Source organism: Athene cunicularia (assembly GCF_003259725.1).
Source record: "Athene cunicularia isolate RWA chromosome 7 unlocalized genomic scaffold, athCun1 chr7_part1, whole genome shotgun sequence".
Classification (NCBI taxonomy): Eukaryota; Metazoa; Chordata; class Aves; order Strigiformes; family Strigidae; genus Athene; species Athene cunicularia.
This window is the reverse complement of record NW_020799107.1, coordinates 25,902,991-25,923,642: the sequence shown is the minus strand read 5'-3', so window position 1 is coordinate 25,923,642 and position 20,652 is coordinate 25,902,991. Positions and strand designations below refer to the sequence as shown.

Below are 20,652 nucleotides of genomic sequence, written 5' to 3'. Positions count from 1 at the left end.
CCAGCTGCACTGCACCCCGACCTGCTGTTAGTTAGCAGCAGCCACACTCTCAGATCACACAAAAGAACACGACATTTTCCTGTCTGCAAACATCTTAAGCTTTCAATTTCCTATGAATCTCTTCAATTTCCAAAATTCCTATCAGCCTACTACACTAAAAACAATTTGATAAGTAACCCAACCCTCTGCTTGCTTGCATGCCTGTCCCAAATAGCATCTGAACGCACAAAATGAAGAGCACTCATTCGTGCTGCTGTAGCATTTTTCCTTTCAAAGTTCTCCAAGTCTTTATAAACGTTGACTAACGAATCAGGCAATATCTACCTGGTTGCCTGGAAAATATACACCTTACCTTTTTTAACAGCACAAAATATAATAACAAGTGAATCATTCTCAGAGCCAGGAACAGAAGCTGGGACTCTCGACTCCTATTAATGTGGCATCTCCACAAACACTAGTCCCAGAACACTTGCTCGTAAGACAAGTGATCCATCCCTCTGGGACACACTGAAGATTTATCAACCTGCAGTGTTGTACTCTGCCCCTGATACCACCATCTTACCAGTCATGATTAATTCACTATTCTGGTCTCTCACACCACCATTCATTCAACATCAGCAAAGACTTGTAATTAAAACATGGAAAGGCTAGAATAAAACATTTTTTTTTTGGTCACATAATTTGTGGGTCTTTTATTCACAACTGAAACAGCTTCATGTTTAATTATGTACAGAGCCTCATATGCTATCTCAGCACACAGGAGCAAACAGTGACCACTTCAGTGCTGCAAGCAATTCTCATGCTGTCCCTTCATCTCTATAAGGAGGTGTCTATCAGCCTGCACAAACTGACTGAAATCTCCCACGAACACGGAACTTATCTGCAACACTGCATGCAGAGGTATCCCTGGGTGTGTTGTGCTCAGTGTGGCCCTGCTCCAGCATGGCACTTAATGAAAGCAAGCTTAACTGCCCTGGAAAGGCAGGTACCTGGCACTTCCCAAACCTACATTTCCTAAGCGCAGGCACTCTGAGGACCTCTGCTATCCTGCCTTGTGCTGGGTTTGTGTGTGGCAGGGTTTTGGGTAACAGGGGAGGGGGCTACAAGCTCCCCCAGCTCCAAGCCAGGCCTGCCTTTGCACCAAAGCTGGGATAATGTATTTAAAAAGAGGAAGCTGGGAGGAGGAGGAGTTGTGAAGGAAACACCTTTGCAAACACTGAGGTCAGTGGAAGAAAGGAGGATGAGGGGGAAGGTGCACCAGAGCAGAGACCCCCCTGCACCCGAGAGGGCAGGCTGTGCCCTGCACCCATGGAGGTCACCAGTGGAGCAGATGCCGACCTGCAGCCTGTGGAGGACCCCACGCCGGAGCAGGGGGCTGCACCCGAAGAAGCTGGGACTATGAGGGAAGGCCTGGCTGTTGTAGTTCAGCACTGAGAGGACTGTAATACATAGGAGCAGCTTGAGAAAATGCTAGAGCTCGTGGGAAGGACTCACGGTGCTATAAGTTTGTGGAGGACTGTCTCCTGTGAGAAGGACCCCACACTGGAGCGGTGGTAGAATGCGAGGAGTCTTCCTCCTGAGGAGGAAGGGGCAGCAGGATGGACTGCAATACCCAACCCCTGGCCCTTGCACCAGTGATGGAGAGAGGAGAGAGATAAATCGGGAGCAAAGCTGAGCCAGAGAAGAAAGGAGGGCTGGGGGAAGGTGTTTAAGATGTGGTTATACTTCTCACTCTCCTGCTCTGATTGTTAAGTGGTGGTGGTGGTGTTCAAACTAAACAGATGTTCTTTTCTTCTTCCCCTAAGGACTCTGTCTTTATGTGACCATAATGGATGAGTCATCCCTCATTGCCCTTATCTTGATTTCTGACACTTTACTTTTCTCCTTCCCATTCCTTAGGGGAAAGGAGCGAGCAAGCCACTGCATGGTGCTCAGTGTCCCTCTGAACTCAAACTACAATATGCCTCAAAGTGACAAAGTGGCAACCTCCTCTACTCCAAACTAACCACCTCAGCAAGAAACCAAGTATTTCCCCACATTATGCTGAAAAACTAACCTTCCTGGTCTCCCCAAGACCACTCAACCTGGAACTGAAAGCTCAAGACTAACCTCTGTCTCACACCACAGACCCAACAAAAGCCAAGGCCAGTGAGCACGGTTTCCACATAAGCCAGCAATTCAGGTAGCCAGCCTCCAGCTGCAAACCTGCACACTCCCCTCTGCTGTATGAAATACAGAACATACTGCCGAGACTTCACAATCCATAATGTTTTCCCCATCAGTGGAGAAGTAAGTTCTTGCTTTCTCCTGAAAATAAGGGGAAGAAGGAGAATGACAAGAAACAAAAAAAACCCCACCGCCAATAAAGAAAAAGAAAATAAAAAGACTGCCGTCATCGCCACAGGGAAGCAGAGACACAAACCACTACTCTGCGTGTATGCCAGCCTTGCCAATGCTTGGATCTGAAGGCAAAGTAGTCCGCTACAGCAGGACTGGAAGAGCAAAGCCAAAATTCCCTGCTAAATATTGCTGCCAAACAAGCCATTTCTTGTCAGTATTTGTAAAACAAATTGAGCCTGTGCTGTAAATATCCCTGCATCTGTGCACTGTTTGTTTCGGCATGAAGACTTGCAAATAAGCTTCATGGCATACTTGCAGTGGGAGAATAGCTTGAGCAACTCCAGTAGGACTCAGCTGTTCATGCCCTACAACTGTCCCTTTGTGACCAGTGACAGACAACACTACTGTAGCCTCTCTCACATTATCACTGCAATGAGGTGGGCAACAGTTTGCAGTCACCTGTATACAAAACAAACTAAAAAAGCAATAAGCAGAGGAAAAAAATCTTTCAAGGAGAAAAATTGTTTGAAAGTTACCTCAACACTACAAGATTGATTTCAGAATGCTTTAAAGATTTAACAAACTGATCAATCACAAAACATGGTTCAGGCTCAAACTATTTGTTTGGGGATTTTTTTTGCATGCATCAAGACCTCCCTTGCCACAAGCCAGTCTTCCAGCTCACCCTACCCCATGAGGCAAGTTCACAAACTCTGTTACAACATCCCTCTGCAGGAGGGAGGTTTAGAAGAAAACATCTCTGACAAATACCCAGCTACAGTCAGAAGGATCATCTATTTTTTCCAGATTCTTCCCAAATGAGTGATCTGAAAGAAAGCACTGTCAATGCTTGAAGAAAGAATTACAGCTCTTGCCATGTTACAGCCCTCTGTCCACTGCCTGTCACTTGGCAAGTGGCATTCTAATTGTGGTATTACTGGTATCAAAGCATATTTTGGGAACCTACAAATCTATTCCCAGGTCTCCCAACCTCTTAGAGCATGACCTTCGCCAGCCTGCTTCAAGCCCTGGGAATAACTCACATTTCACCACAAATAGGAAGGTTAACATAAATATTTCCCCACCATGGTCACAGGAAAGGCACTGCAAGTATAGCAAGCTGTCTTAAAGCACTACTTGAAGGAGTCTTTAAAATACATTTCTTGCAGGTAACTTCCATAACAAAGTTTGGTTTAGATGACAACACTTGGAGAGCGTATTAGGGTTTGATGAATTGAAGTTTATTTTACAGCAAAACCAAAGAACACATTTCCCTCCCCATCACTCTCAAACTCAGGAGCAGAGACTGACCCACTGAACTAAGTGCCAAAACTTCCCTGGATTTCAAACTGAAGTACTAAACACTGAATCTTTCCTTCTCTAACCAAGAACTAAAATAATTCCTGCAGACGGTTATCACTTAGTTGTGTGCACATCCCCCAACACAGAGGCAGCCTAAAACAAAAGGGAAGCAGAAGACACAAAAAGGTAGTAACCACTCCAGAGTCACAAACGGAGTCAACTAGAAACTAAAGCCAAGAAGCCAGACCAGTGTCCTATTTGCTAGCCATTATTACTGACAACAATAATAGTTTATCGGTGCTTTTGTTAGAAAAGGAGACTGGATTTCAGAAGTATGCCAGATCTCCACGCAACCTTCTCCTCATCAAGGTCAATATAATTCATTTGCTGGCTTTTCAGCAGGTGGGAGTTGGTACAGACTTCACTGACCTCGGAGAAGCAGCCCTGCTTTCTGCCAGTGGATAACTTGGAACACTGTCCCCCTCAGTTGGGCAAAGATGGAAAGGTCTGTACATGTGGACAAGCCCAACAGGATGCCAACAGAAGACAGAAGCAGAGGACCCCATGGGAGAGACACCTGCCTGGTGGCAGGGGGATAACAAGACAGGTTAACCAACAACAAAAGCATGTTAACTTTGATTTACCAATGACTTATTCTGGGTCACTGCTTGATGGATGGAGGTTGGTTTCAAAAGTACAGTTTTAAGGGAGCCACATGATTTCAGAGCTGACTTAGATTTGTGCGGTGTGTGATTTGTTCATGCCATGGCAATCCACCCAAACACACACGTAAGGCAGCAAGCCGTTCTGCAGTGCAAGAAAGAAAATTTGCCACCTGCAGGCAAATCTCTCAAAACTGCAGAGGCAGAGAGACACTACAATACACAACCTTAAACCACAGGCAATGTGTTATTGAGCAGAACCACAGTGGAGGCTTCCACATCTGCAAACCAGAAAGGACACACCTGTTCATTCCTCCCACAGAAGCAACCACTTACAAAAACAAGTTTCCCTGCCTTCATGTTAAAAAAATGACATGAACCTATGCAAGCACAAAGGAAATTCTTTAAAAGGAAGCACATTTTATTGAGAAACACAAATGGGTGGACACTTCAAAACTAAGTAAGCAGCCCTACTGTTCATGCAACATTTGCTGTTGGAGCAGAACTGCACTCCCCTTCAGGTGAGGCACAACATGTGGGATTCCTCATTCCCTGGCTTGTGGGAAAGCCAGAACAGTCAGAGTTTCCACGCTCTGTAATCCCCATGAGTAGGTGATGCTAGCTGGGGTCTCCAGCTTCAGACTGAAAAACATGCCATCAGAGAAGTCACAACAGCCATAAGGAAAAAATTATTCTCGACAACTGGTCCAAAAGAAGAGAGGATTGTAAGATACAGACTTCCTACAGCTATGAAGAAACTACACAGAATGAAGTGAGTTCTGTTACAGGCAAAAAGTCAGAGTCATCAAAAAAGCTAAGTCGGCAATAAAAGCCAAAAGGGGAGAAGGGGGAAAAAATCAAAAGGAGAAAACCAGCATGATACATACCCGCAGTCTATCCAGCTTATAGTACCCCGTCCTTTCACCTCCTGGGCCACGCTGGACAGTAACCTGAGTGAGCTTTCCGCAGCAGCAGCTGGAAAACAAAATAAAAATAAAAAAAATCAGTGACAGCATTATTACTCCACATAGAAAAATACAACGGTGCATTCCTTTGTTCTGAAGCACTGGAAGAACGTTTTGTCTAATTTGAAGAAACCAGTACGAGAGTGATCAGTAAAATCTTTTGTAAACTAGAAGGAATGCTGGCTGCAGCTGAAGTTTTGGTGGCTCCTTCCCTCCATCCCCCTTAAACAACACACTGAAATTCATACCTCCAGGCATGCCCCCTGACCTACATTTATGGAGCTACACTGTGTCCACTCCTGCAAACCAGCCTCCATCCCAACACTGCCTTTTTCCTGTGGCTGGACATTAAACAGTTTGTACTACTGTCTGCTAATTAGAGCAACTTCATCTGGGACCTTCATCAGCTGTAAGGGCAAGTCATTCAGCATCTCTGCCTGCCTCAATTCTATCCCTTGTCACACACAGAAAATAACACACTGTTATTCTCATAATAACCCTGGGAGATACCCAAACAAACAATCGTGAGGAGCTCGAAAGTATTAGTGGAAAGCACCCAGAAAAGGTCCTTCCAAGAACTGGCTGTATTATAAATACCCAACTGAGATTTTTGTAATGCCATGCCACATGTGTAAATTCTGAAAAACACTCCCATTCCAAAATAGTCTTATAAATGGTATTAAAAATAAACACAGAAGAAAAATGGGACAAGAACTCAGGAGAGAAAAATACAGAGATTCAAACAAGTATCAATTCCCCAAAAAAATCTAACAAAAACTGTTTCCTGCCTCAATAAGCAGAAAATAGAATGCAGAGCCTCTTCCAGATCTATTTAATCTGCTGCTGCTCCACAACTAGTTCAACTAACTGAATATAAGAATGGCTATATTGGGTCAGACCAAATGCTTCTGTAGACCAATATCTTGTCTCCAACATCTGAAAAAGTGAAGGCCTATACAGGTCAGAGCAGACAAGTACTGCCAGTGGGACAGCCTCCCTCAAATATCTCTAAACCTCCACAGTTTTTATCTCAACAATCTCCTGTGCCAGAAACAGCTTCTTTGTGTTCAACAGCCTTTGCTTGGGTCTGATGCCATCAGAGACACCAGCCCACACATGCTAGCTCTCAAGAAACTTTCCTACCCCAATACTGATAACGTGCAACAGCCACCTCTCCCCAACACAGGGACAGAGACACGTGGGGAAATTCTTCATATGTACTTAAGAGTGGAACAGTCTGACAAATGCCCTTTAAAAAATAAGACTTCAGGATAGGACAGATTTGTCCCAGGAGACTCACTAGTTGAGCAGCACTCATCCTTAGGCAGGATACCTAGATAGTAGGGTGAACTAAACACCTCCTGTAAATGACGACATCTCCTGAAATCAATGAATTTTCTGCATGATATACAGAAACTCTCATCAAGTTTTGCTCAGCTGAGAAGCAGTATGATCAGATGCTGGCCAACATCTCATCACAGCTGAGGGATGTATATCTGGGATTAGAATTGCACCTCAATTTCTCTCTTTCTGGATGACAGTTAGGCAAGAGACTTCTAATTGTGCAAGGATCACTGTTCTAGGAAGAAACATTAATCCCGCAGCCAGCTCTGCATGCAATGCTTTAGACTGCTAAAACCAACCAATTAAATAACAAAAACAGAAAAAAGAAATCTCCACAACACAGCTTTTGAACAACGCCCATAGGGCAACATTTATTTGATTGGTGTCAGAGCTGAAGTGTTCTGGTTGTGCTTCTAAAAATGAAAGCAACCACCACTTAAAATATTAAGCATAAAAAGAAAATTTTCCCTTTAAAAAGCTGAATAATACAGATGTCTTTTTTATCTAAAGTGTTCCTTTCAAAATCAAAAAGCATTAGAAACTCTTTTATGACTTTCACTTTGAACCTGTTACTACAAAACCATTTGACCAAGTTTGAGCGCTCAAAGTTCCCCACTATAGCAAAACATAAATATTTTAACAAAATTTAAGTCAGATATAATTTTAACTGTTTCAGAATAAGTATATCTTTAGGAAACAAAGTTAATTATCCCAACACCTGCACATTTTTGTCTGCAAAATTCTGATATTGGGGGAGGAGGAAGGGATATCGGGTCACCACATACTACTCCAATTTGCCACACTATAAACCCAGAGCAATTCTAACCAATGCTATTGAGTTTAACTGAGATAAGACCTTTGCATCAGGTCAGAAAGGGAGGACCCAACCTTCAGAAAAAGCATTATCTTGTATTGCTTGCCTGCAGGGAAGAAAAGAAGCAACAACAAAAACAATACAGCACTAAGGAAAATCATCTTAGTAACACATCTTACTTCTTGCTGTCCAATGACTTCCACATCCACAACAGCATTCCACACTTGGGTAAGAAGCATCAAGATTGTGCCTTCATTTTACATGATGTCACACAAAACAGCGCACCAAAACAAGGTAACAATGAAGAAAAATTACAGCAGGAGCAGAACAGAGCAAAAGGATGAGCAAACAGACAGGGAAGAACAAGAGTCAACAGCTAGAAAGGAGAGCCTGAATGAGAGAGAAGACAGCAAAGAGATCCAAGGGTACAGGTGGTGTGACGTGAAATGAGCCATTTCTCTCTCTTACACAAACAGCTCAGTTTTTATTTTCATATTTTGTTAATTAAAGTCAAAAGACAACCATGGGACACTCAAAGCTGTCAGAAGCCAAGATGGATTAATTTCAGTACTGTAACTATTCATTATGCCTTTCAGTATCACCAGGAAATCAAAACTTGCGAACTACTGTGATAAACACACCAGAAAGCTCTGGCTAATAGCTATTACAAGCAGTCAGTTTTGGAGACAAATACAGTACATTTTTGCCAATGTGACAGAGCAATGAGAAGACCAAATTAAGACAACTCCAATCTTGAAATATCAGGAGCCTCTGAGTTAGAACAAAGGACACCAGTCCCAAAGAAGCCCATGGAGCCACACAAAAGCACCCTGCTGTCACAAAAGGCAACACTGAACAGAGAGCAAGTAAGGGTGAAGAGCTTAGTCATCCGAGCATGTACACAGGTAACCGAACATGCACACAGTTGTTCAAATGCATGCACCTTGCTGGGCACAAAGAGCTGTGACATCAAAAAAAAAAAAAAAAAAAAGGACTTACCAGATTTGGAATACAGCACTAGTATGTTATTCCGTGTCCTGAGAAGCTTCTTAAAATCCTTGTGGTCACTTACTTTTTCTATGAGTGGGGACACCTTCAAGGAGTACACGAACGCTGGCAAGAATGCCTATAGAAACACAAAGCCAGAAACATTAGTCACAGTTTCTATGTTGAGAAACAAAATACAAAGACAAACTGCTTTTGAAATTGCCTTGACCTTTTTCCATAATCTTGAGACACACTGCCTTAAATAAACTATCAATTTGATCATCAAAAGCCAAAAAAAAGAAAGCCATACACATGCATTATTGAAACTAGACCAATACCACTCCCAGCAAGCATCCTTAGGTGGAAAGATGAGATAAACACAGCGTCAAGAAACACGGTTTTAGTTAAGAAAACACCCCCTTTAGAACTTTGTTCCCTAGTCAGATAACCAGATAAAAAATCTTATGTAAATTTAATATACTGTAACAAGAGAAACAGCAAATTACCACTTCGAGAGCACTCTTGTCCCTAGATCTCAGAATACGCTGCAAACCCAATTGAGTACTTCGATATCCCACAGAAGACAGTGAGAGTCACGAAGTTAAAATAACTAACCCAAGCTGACACAGAGCAGACTAAGGAAATGAAACCACAGTTTGCAAGTAATCCAGCATCCGCATTATGGCACTAACCACAAGCCTCTCCCACCCACCCTTCCAAAGTGGAACAGGGCTTATGTTTCCCACTGGCCGTACCACCCCTCACACACACACCAGTGCCTCTGCCGTAAGATCAATTTTAGCTTCCACTGGCCATGTGGAAGGCATGGCATTTAATCTCTCTGCATCCCAGTTCTGTATCTATGTGAAGAGATTATTTTTTTGTTACATCTTTTGGTCTATTTAAAGCATGAGGGCTCCAGAGGAGAGTCAGTCTTTTATCCTACCATAAAACAAAACTCCTATCAAAATATGACCATAACCTTGGCTGGAGCCTCTACTGCTCATTTGTACTGCAATAATCTTCAATAATAATAATAATAATCTTACCCATCAGACTATGCAATCTCCCTACTGCACTGAATTCATACTAATGGAATGATTATGGGAAGCTTAGCTGGAAAAATTATCTAGTTTACATTCACCTTACAGTAAAACCTTAACACTTAATTGCTTGGCTAAAAGCTTCAGCTCATTTGCCTAACACACACAAGAGATTCAACGTTTTCTTAATTACAGAAGTAATTTTGATCATGTCTCACTCCAACTGGGCTGGAAAATGTGTCCAGGGTGGATATGAAGTAGTAAGAGGCTGTTGTTCTTGCATCCCATGTATTGCAGATTGCAGCATTCAAAACAAGGCACTAAGCCAATCAAAGTCAGAACACGCAGCCCCAGGCACTACACTTCATTACAAATTCAGCTATTTGCAAACACCATGTCACTGAGGCACAGAAACAAAACCTGCACCTATGAAACATACTTTGTAAGTGCCAGAAGTTTGTAGATGTGGACAGGGGAGGGCGGAGTTTTAGAATGCACAAGAAGAGGGAAGAAGCTGAGCTGAAATGAGGATCATCCTCAAAACAACCCCTGGCATATGTGGGAATTTAAAGGTACTTCAAGATATACCTATAAGAAAATATAAAAGCACAACAGGGGGCACAGGCTTAGAGCAAACAAGTTATCCCATTCCAAAGGCAGAATTCCCACCACCAAGCCCTGCTGGTCACATGGTCTAACTGTGAGAAGAGAAAAAGCACATTTGCAAGTCAGCCCCTACCTCCAGCATAAATGTCCTTGATGCTGTAATTCGATAGACAGACCTGCATTCTTCTAAACCCAGATGTCCAGAGCTCAGCCTTCCTACTTTAGGCTGATGTATATGAATCATTTGTGTTCTTTCTGAGATAAATACATGGTGTTGCCCATGAAAGTAGACAAACACAGTTGTGCTAAGTGAGGTGACATAGGCGAATTCCTGCTCAAAACTCACTGCAATCAGAGACCGTACAGAAGGGATTAATCTAACACTGACTTCCGAGCAGATCTCTTTAATCCTAAGGTTTTTTTAAAACACTTTTCCTTCACCTCAATTTTTTGTAACTATCCAAGTGCTTTAAAGTTTTATTTATGCCTTGAGTTACAGAAGACTAAAACTAAACTTTACTGAAACTAAGGCTGAACACAGAGAGAAAAAGTGAAACTACAGGTTGCTGCTTTGGTTTAGAAAGCTGAACTCAATTAAGGATATTCTGGTCTATGAACTCACCGCCAAAAAAGAAATAATTGGACTAAAAAAGCCAAGAAGGCCACTTTCAACGTGACACCAAATGGTATTATGAACTTTGTTTAAAGCATCTGCACAGTTTTACTGATAGCTCAGATGTATTTCATGTCTTTTCCAGATGGAAAGGCCAATTTCAGGGAATTTATTTTTTTTTCCTTAGAATGGCATAGCTAAAAATTGGATTCTTGAAAAATTGGATTCTGGAAACAGCGACAGCTTTAACTGCTGTCTTGTTGGTTTTGCCACTAACAGAAAACTCACTGCACTGGCAGAACAGCAGGCACTAGGAGGGAGAGAAGTTCGTCACATCACATATATCCACTGCTACTTTGCCCAATTCCTCCCCAGGTATCAACTCCATAGGTTACTCATTTTCCTCCAGTTTTACCAAGTAGCTCTCTCTGATCCTATGGTCTAAACCAAAACCCACTGGGAAAAGTCTTGTGCATACAAGCACACCAGTCAGCCCTGCTGAATAAATCATCATCTCCCTTTAATTAAGATTAATGTTGCAGCCTTTCCTGGTTATAAAACCAACCCAAAAGGTCCAAGCTGAAGGCATCGAACTGGACAGAAACACCTTGCCTGCAATCTAAGGCAGCCGCAGCAATACCAGGGGGTTATCAGCTGAGTGGGAAAGTTCACTATCTCCCAGTAAGTACCATTTGCACTACATGGTATTTGCAAACTGGTAAGAATTAAGTAGTTCCACGCTCTCCAGCTTTCTCCTGCTGAAATTAATAAAGACCCTACCCATGAATAAATAAGAGACCAGTTTATCATTAAGCCTCCAGAAGAACCTCCACCTTCAGTACCAGCTCCACTGAAGGCAATTGATGCCAAGGAGTCATTTTCACCCGATGCCAGTCCCAGCCACGCAGCTGCTTTGCCCTGCTCCAAAGCCAACACTGTGATGACCATAAGGGCAACTACAGCCTCACAAGGGCTACAGCCACTAGTTCTGACAACAGCATGAAATTAAGAGGATGGGAAAATAGAAGCCTATAGAAGCAGTTACACGCTACAGAAAACCAGGCTCATATTCCTGCACAGCAGGCAAAGTGGCAGCACAGACAAGGCTCATCTGCATGTACTGTGCTATATGACTAAGGTAGATTTACTCCAGACATTTTGCAGGAGAGCTCATCAGCCAGGCGCTGCCCAATCAAGCACGCTGCTTCTTGTTTAAATCCAAGGCACAAGAGGAGACGAGCTCATATTAAGAAATGAAGAGGTCAAGAAAGGTGACAGTCCCTCCTGGGCAGGAAGCCTCTTTTCATATGCGTCAGGAAGTGCTACAGTCACACATATGGAACTCTATAAATACGAAACAGGCTAAAATCTCTTGTCACTTGAACATCCTAAAGCTTTAAAATCTATTCACAACCACTGCTGAAAAGTTAAGAAACATTCCAAACGTTTTTCTCAAGCAGCTGCCTACCCCCGTACTTGTTAAAGTAGAAGGCATATTAGGACCAACACATTCAATATCTGTGCCACTCCTGCCCTGTAACAGTTATGCTGACCAGAAATTGCAATAAACCTGAGGGAAGGTCTATTTTAGTTTATGCTGTGTTTGCACAGAGACTAGCATAATGGGTTTTCATCCATGGCTGGCTTGATGAGCTGGAACCAACACAACAGTCACCTGGTGTCCTCTGATGCAGGACACTTTGGTGAAGATCTTCAGAAGAAGGCAGACTACACGTGGCAGACTGAAATGCAAATCTGGTAGCACTTCCAGTCTGCAGATTTTCCCCAGCTCAAGATCTCAATCTGAATTTATTTTCACAGAATTTTTTTATGGCGTAGGTTGCACATCAGTCATGTGACTGTAGTGTCTGATCTAAGATGCATGAAGGATTCTCAAGTAAAACATAAGTGAACCCAAACCCTCAAGACAGTCAATTCAAAGCTGAGAGACACTGCTATTCAGGCACAAGGTATAAAACCACATGTGCTCTAGGTCTGCCCCTGCTCTTCAAATCAAAGTGTATATTTAAATATATAATCTTGCAAGCTAGGTGGAAGAAGTCTGATCAGTCAAAAAGGTTTAATTTTCCTTTTTTTCCCCCCCCACTCTCCAAGCTATTCTTTGCAGAGCTGTGGAACACAGGCAAGTGTTAAAAGAGCAGCAAAACACTCCACAACCCCACTCTCTTAGAATTGGTAGGCAAGAAACAGCTGAGCTTTCAGAAACCCAGAGGCAAAGATAGTTACAGGCAAATAACTAGTTGCTAATTATACTTCCAGGACTGACACTATTGAAAAATGTGGTCATCCCTCAGGTCATGTTTTCTCAAAATCATCAAGGATCTGAGAAAACTTCATTTATTTCTCAAGTTCTTAGTCTTCCCTGAATCTCATTTAGGAATGAAAAAGTGAATATTTTTCAAGCAGCCATAAGAATGTATTTTCATACTTTACATTTATTATTCAAATTAAATGTGATAAATGCTTAACTGCTGTTCCCACACAACCCAGTTCAATTTATGAGTTGCTCCCCACAAAAGCTTTGTTACATCATGGTCTTTTGCTAAGGATACACAACATGTCTGGAGAATAATTTATTTATTTGTTTGCTTTAAATCAAGGGCAATGAAAACACATGCTTTTAAAAACAAGAAAATACAAATCAAAATTAAATAAGGAGGAACTATCAGAGGAGTAGCATTGTACACTGGACAAAATCTATTTCCTGTACTTATTTCCAGCTCAAGAGCATGAAAAATGTATTTCCCTGGACACAAATTACGCATAAAAAAATATAAATGGCTATGCAGCTGAAACAGTGCTTAGGTGCCTGAATCCATGTGTCAACATAAAATTTTTATGTGCACACTAACACTTACATGTATAATTAGGTAGACAATTTGCACACTGTTCATCAAGAATAGCTGGGGCGCATATGAACAGTGCTGATTCTAGCACAACTGCTGCTTGGCAGGGACACAGTCTTACACTCAACCACAATTTCAAAACCCCATTTTTCAGCAAGACATTGACTTTGATTTCTGTCTTAGCTTAACCGCCCACTGATATTCTCATTTTGGGACAACAGCATTCAACCCACTGTAAATACGATCAATGAGCGACCCTGTACATACGGAACAGATTGTGTCTGACAAGGCATTTTATGGGAATCTAGCTGGAGAGCAAGCCTGCCTCAAAATTCCAAGCAGTAATGGAGATGATTGAATTTAATTTCATAATTAATTTCTTTAGGAGGGGAGTAGTTCACATTCTAAACAGGGGTTTCCTATGCTACATTAAAATAGGGGGCAAGGGGGGGGGAACAGGCAAGAAATCCCAAGAACAAGACCTGATCTCACCTCCCCTTTCCTACCCAGTTCCCAAAATGAACCCTGTGGTGGAGCATGCACTTAACTTCAGAAGATGGATTTGAAGGAATATCTCTGTACTGCAGTGATAGAGGTTTCTAAACCTGAAGATCAACAAGTGGCACAGCTAGGTCCTGGGTGCCAGCAGTGTGCACATACTGAAAATACCAGGTCTAAGTCATCTTCAGGAAAGCGCAAGAGAGAAACAGATCTGTGGCTCCCTTCCCCCTGATTTGTTCTCACTTAAAAATACAAGATGTTCAAATCCAAAGCCCCCTTGTTTACAAGAATCACAGTTTGACTGCAGATGTTTTATCTTCCTTGTTCATCATACAAACCACTCTTGACCTTGTGCAATAATTGCTTGCTTTTCACTCACAAGCCCTCTCTCTGCTGCTATTTACATTCAGGGTTGTGCTGCTTTGATCACTGAGCCATTTGTAACAAATGCCTTCCAAGATGGATAGTGATAAGTAGGACAGTCCCCTGTTTTCATTCATGATTAATACCCAAAATAGCTGTAGAAACATTTCGTTTTAATCGAATCAGATGAGGGGAGGTGCGTTATCTGTGTTACCCAAAGCTACCTCAAAGCCTGCTAAGAATGTATTCTTTGAATGAAGGCAGGGATGAGAAAGGGTAGCACTCAGGTCTCAGACTTCAGGGGTCGCAATAGCTCCTGCAATCCTGCTGGGACCGCACCACCATCTTCTCTCAACCACATCTGCACAGGTTCCCGAACTGCAACCTGCTGAGGACTCCGAGCAGAGAGGCTGCAGCACATTATCCGCAACCGATCCAAAAAGCCACCTATGGGCTCCACATGTAACAAGGACTCCTGTGCCTACAGCAGCATGGGATGGCCAGCTGAGGGGTGCTCCAGCAGACACACTGGAAGATCAGCAACTTCTGCACTGGAAGACTGACAGCATTAGAAAACCATGTTTCTGCCCAACAGATTTACATTTGCAAACACTCCCGCTGGACACTTCTTGGGTTTTGTTCATTTCTCACGAGCTCCATGGAAGAACACATTCCTACTCTGTATATAATCCAGATCAATTAACTCTCACCTCAAGCCATATTGGAATAAAAAAACCCATGCATGGCTAGCATTTTATTGTGGTGGGTCATATCTGCAAGAGGCAAGTGTCATATCTTCTTTCGTTCATGAAGGAAAGCGAATTAAAATCCTGACACAGAGCTTCTTGGTATTTAACTTAGGCTGAAGAATGCTACAAATAAGGCATTCCACTTAAAGTTGTGCTTGCTATGTTCACTTTCCAAATATAGAAGATAGCAAAAAATACCATGGAGACGTCAAGATTTGACTAGACTCTACTGTTCATATTGTTCTTAAACACCGGGTTTTAAGGAACATAAGCTACAGGCATAATAGTCTATACTAAAGGTTGCTCTTAAGGGCTCTGTGTAGCCAATTAATTGCGTGGTTTATCACTGGTTTTCAAATGCTTAGTGAAGGAAAACCTGTGCAACTATTTACTAATTAACAACTGACTGTAATAGGGTCAATTACTAATGCTGACAAAGAACTTTCTCCTTATAAATGTAAAGCTTGCTCTCTCTTCAAGCCAGGAATTAGTGCAATATATATTAAACAAGCTGTTGATGAAATGTTTCAGATATCACTTCTGAATAAGCATATTTGGATGACTTCAAAGCTAAGGGCATATACACCACATAATCCCCCACTAAAAAGTGGGTTTTGAAGAAGTTTAAAGTATCACCTACTCAAGAAGCACATAGTAAATGCTATAAAAAGACAAAAACACTATTAATGAGACATAAAGAAGAGAGGGTGAAAAACGACACCTGAAAATCCTTAGCACTTTATATGGCACTTGTTATCTTCAAAGCCTTGCACAAATATTAACTAATTAATCCTTAAATTTTTCTGCCAGGTGACACGAGACAAAGCTTAATTTAAATAGTTGGAATAAGATTCACACAGAATGGAAGCGATCTGCAAGAGTCAAAAGGGAGGCAGCATCAGAACAAGCCAGCATGCAGCTGATCCCACAGCAGCAACACAGCCACACACTCATGGTGTGCCATCTCCTGAAAAGCAAGGAGGGGGAGTGAAAAGGTCTATTTGCAGACACCCAGCAAGTATGACTATAAACCCAAAACCAGACAGGATATCATTGATGCAGCCACAAATGAGACTACCGTCATTATCTGTGTTCTGCAAGTGCACAAATCACAGCACCCTCCATCAATGCTACCAGTCTCAGCCAGCAAAGTGCCGAAACTTAAGACCTGCTTTGCTATCACAATTTTTTGCCATTCACAAGCTTGAAGTGGTGGCAGGATCAAGGTAAACCATAGCTTACTTTCAAAGTCTCCCTGTTCACATCAAGAAGTACAAGGCAATGCTAGCTTGTGATTCAGGTTGCAAACCACACTGAGTTTTTTCATTCACGGACCTCCAAATCCAACTCTGAAGAAATGTGAGTCTTGTTACCTCCATTTTACTGAAATGAAGTAAGTCAAGAAACTGTGTCACCAAAAAGACAAAGAAATGGACAACAACAGAACAAGCACCTCTTCCACTACAAACTAACTGCTCACATCCCTGGGCATGAACACACCCCTGGGCAGAAATACCACTTCTAATGACCACACCACACTTGTGGCAAGATCCCAGGCCCTCTGAAGTAACCTGGCACTTTGGCATCAAAGCCAATGGATCCAAAACATCACTCTGCAAGGTATGAAGATGAATAACAAAACCAGTCCTGAAAGCCAAGGTTTGATTTGGGAAGGGCATCTGAGGAGACAGAGCACAGCCCGTGTCACAAGTTTTACAAATCTGTATATTGAAGAGGGGACAGACAGAGTGGGAATGGGGCAGGGGGACAGCAATACCCTCCCTCGGAGTGAGGCAAAACGCTTCCCAAAGCAGCTCCCACAGTACAAACAGTAACTGCATGGGAATAGGAACTCTCAGATTCAAGCCCAAATACCACCACGGGAAACAGCACCTGAGCACTGTCAAGGAGAAGCAGTGCTCACACCTTGTCTGCAAACTCACTGGAGGCAAAGCCACTGCTGCCACGCTGCAGGTCTACCTGCAACAGAGTAAGCCGTGTCCAAGCCTTCCCCACAGGCCTCGATTCACAAGACTGCATCAATGCTCACCAGTGCATTTCCGTGATGTTACTGGGACTCGAGGAGCTGTAAGCCTGAAATGTTCTTTTCAAGCCTTTCTTTGTAGGCACCGGGTTTGACAAGCAGCAGGTCAAGCAGTCCGCTTCCCAGTGGCTGTCAGTCAGACTCTCAACTCTGTTGTCATTAAGCCAACACTGAGAAGACAAATCGACCTTTGCCACATTGGCCTGAGACAACATTCATCAGTGTTTACGAAGCAAACGGATCCCAGGTGCGCAATCCTGCTGGAAGCTGTGGCTGGCCTCTGCTAGGGACAGGACAGCACCTGATACGTCAGAGGAAATGTAAACCTACCCCCATGTGAAACCCCTTCCCAATGCCTTTAACAGGAAATTCAGTACCTCAAGCATGAAATATAGTCAACCACTTGACATACCAAATAGGGAAGTATCCCTAAAGCTCAACCACAACTTCCCTATAACTCTCCGACTCATTCAAGAAATAAAACTTCACAGCCAGTGGAGATCACTGCGCTATCTTCCTCACACGTATGTTACATATTCATAGTGATACAGAAGAACATCTTCCAATAGAAGACACTGAAGTGTTTTCTTCATCCAGCTTTGTAGTTTTCCTTTCACAAATGCAGGAAGTCTTACAGAGATAAGGATTTCAATTCTCGGAAGCCACCTCCAATTTTGGGTCCTACTTTAAAAGTGAGCCCTATTTTTCAGGAGCACTATGCACGCACAACTCTAGCTGCCTTCCCAGGTGCACTGCACACAGTCAGCACTTCCAGGAAAAAAAAAAAAAAAAAAAAAAAAATAAAAGAGGACAGGATGGAAGGAAAGACAATGTTCTCATTAACCTCTGTCCTACCAAGCAGCTGGCATTACCTTTGCTTTAACTTTACACACCGAGAACGTCCTGATTTAACAGCCTCACTGACTTTGCAAACATTGACTCAAGAAAAATTTAAAAGCCGTTTTCGCAATGTAACAGCTGTAGGCTAGTTTTTTAATCCTGGTGTACAGCGAGTTACATATTTCAAGATGAAAAATCGCACCTTCAAGTGCAAGATAATGCAAATTGGAAGAAATAATTTAAACTACTTGTACACAGCAAAGGGGAAAGAATTAGCTGAATCAACAGCTCAATGAAGACATCTGCTCAGCATGCAGCATCACAGAGCAAATAAAATGCTGGGGCAAATTAAGAAGGGTAAGAGAGAATAATGTGGGTAAATTATAATGGCTTCGTGTAATTTCAGTGACAACAGCAGGCCCACTCTGCTCATCTCAAAAATACCAGGACCATGAAACTAAAAGTCCAAAGAAGGGCAACTAGAATAGTCAGAAAGAACAGATTTATGTGAATAAAGCTGAAGAAAAATCTTTTATTCTACAAAAATAAATCACAGCAAAATACTTACGTTAATGTAAAATAAATGGTACAGTAAGATAAGGTCTGACAGTTGCAGTGGATATAGAAGGAAATACCAGAAATAACTCCACGTGTTTAGTTATTTTAAACACAGGGAAAATTCAGTCCACTTTTAACTCCACTTGGTCCACAGTATATATTTAACCCGAGGAATACACTGACACAAGTATCAATGAGAAGAGTACTGTGTATGTTAAAGATGAGCCACAGGGGAAAAATAAGCCACACTGAGACCTCTCCAACATTTTAGGAAGAGTTCAACCTGATTTCAGTTTCACTTGAAATCAATAAATAAACTGCAGATAGCAGAGGTCTGCGCTTCTAGACCAAGCTTAGAGAAAAACAAAAATTGTGCAGGATGGATTGCATTTCTCTTGCCTCCTCCTGAGTTGACAGCTAGGCCCCTGCCAGGGGCAAAAGGCTACATCTGACAGGGCCGATCTGTCCCACAACGGCAAGTCTCATATTAGTATAGAATAAGCACAGGACAATTAGCAATTCCACACTTGATTTGTATGAATTAGATGAGTACTCCTAGGTCACGCATTTCCAAATACATTTCAGATCACGCGTGCATAAAAAAAAATTAACATTATTTTTCATTAATTATTAACTATTTGTTGAGGCAGAATGAAAAACTGTAGTTCATGCCAATAAAGTAAATAAAGGAGTGATTTAAAGCGCGCCTTTGCCAATCTTTTGAGCTATTTATGCTAAATTCTGTGGATAAAAAAAAGATAAATCAGACTTTAAAATATTTCTGTAAGTCTTGGAGTCTCCCTGAGGTAAGGAGTGTTCTACTTAGTGTAATTTCAGTGAAGCATACGCAGATCCTCCGGCACGCACTAAGATGGAGAGTGCCACATCCGAGGGACGCGCAGGCAGGGGCTCGGGAGTATCATGCACCAGAGGGAACTTGTAACACACACATAGTTTTTTGTTTACTTTGAAATTAAGCCCAACAGAGCAGGAAAATGGTTCAGGACTGCACTGTTTCAGCCCACTCCATAGATGCTGTGAAAGCTCCTGTGTGCGTCTGGTGCTCCAGAGATGTGCAGCTGGTGCAGGGGGTAGGACAAGCAGCAAACAGCTGCTCTCTGAGGTACGTTCCCCTTGGGATTGAGTGTATATCTAGTCAGAAATATGTCAGGAAGTTAGAGCTAGCTGAACCAGAAGTCCCACTCAGCTGAAACAGCCAGCGGGAACTGACTGGCAGTGCTGCCAGGGGAGTCACACCATGAAGGGATGGAGAAGACAATGAAGAGCAGAGGATGCCTCTGTGTGAGTGCAGTCTTGTGCTTTAGGACCTCAGAGCGTAGCCCAAGTAGACAGTGGGGGGCAGACAGGGGCCAGCCCCCTGTCTCCCCTGTTCAGCTTTCCTCACCTCCCTGCTGCTAGTCCCTGGCACAAGGGAGCTTCATGCCTGGCAGCTCAGATCATTCAGCACAACCTTCTCCTCTGAAATGGTGCTCTCACCTGCTAAGAAAAAGCCCATGCATCCACAGGGAGACAGGGGGTCCACACCAAAAATCCTGACCCACCAAGAGGCCTGGGGGGAATTTAGGGACCTATCAAATGGAAAAAATGTGATGAATCTTGAGCCCCCCACATGCCAGCTTCTACTCTGCCCCAGAAGCAGGGGAGAAGGGAAGTGCCACCTTCTCCAGGTCCTTTCATTTAATAAATCTGTACCCTGCTTGACTGCTTGAAAGGAGACCAAATCTCTGCTTTCATGAGAGATTTCCATAACCTGATACTTAGGTTTATTCCCATCAGTGTTATTCCCTTATTTGTCTGGGTTTAAAATGCTGAGCCATGCCCCTGCTGACTTCTGGGAGCTCCTTCCTTTAAGCAGTGTCTATTTTAAACCCCCACTCCAAGACATTTAACTCATCCCACTTACTGTATTTGGAGTCCAGTGACTTCCCAGTCTGAAGGCCTCTAGCATTTCTAGCTGCAATACTAGACTTGGGCTGTAAGCCAAAAATATAAAACTGACTTAAACTGGCAGTTTATCCTTCACCTTAAATGGG

At 42.6% G+C, this 20,652-nt stretch overlaps 1 protein-coding gene across 1 annotated transcript in view; it reads right to left on the bottom strand.

Moving 5' to 3' along the window:
• Positions 1–20,652, bottom strand: part of PDIA5 (protein disulfide isomerase family A member 5) — a 110,011-nt gene that overhangs the window by 83,365 nt on the left and 5,994 nt on the right. Inside the window, exons 2-3 of the mRNA XM_026852508.1 lie at positions 8,427–8,553; positions 5,192–5,279 (exon numbers count right to left, since the gene is read on the bottom strand). Coding sequence (XP_026708309.1) covers positions 5,192–5,279; positions 8,427–8,553 — 215 coding nt within the window. The remainder of the gene's footprint in view (positions 1–5,191; positions 5,280–8,426; positions 8,554–20,652) is intronic.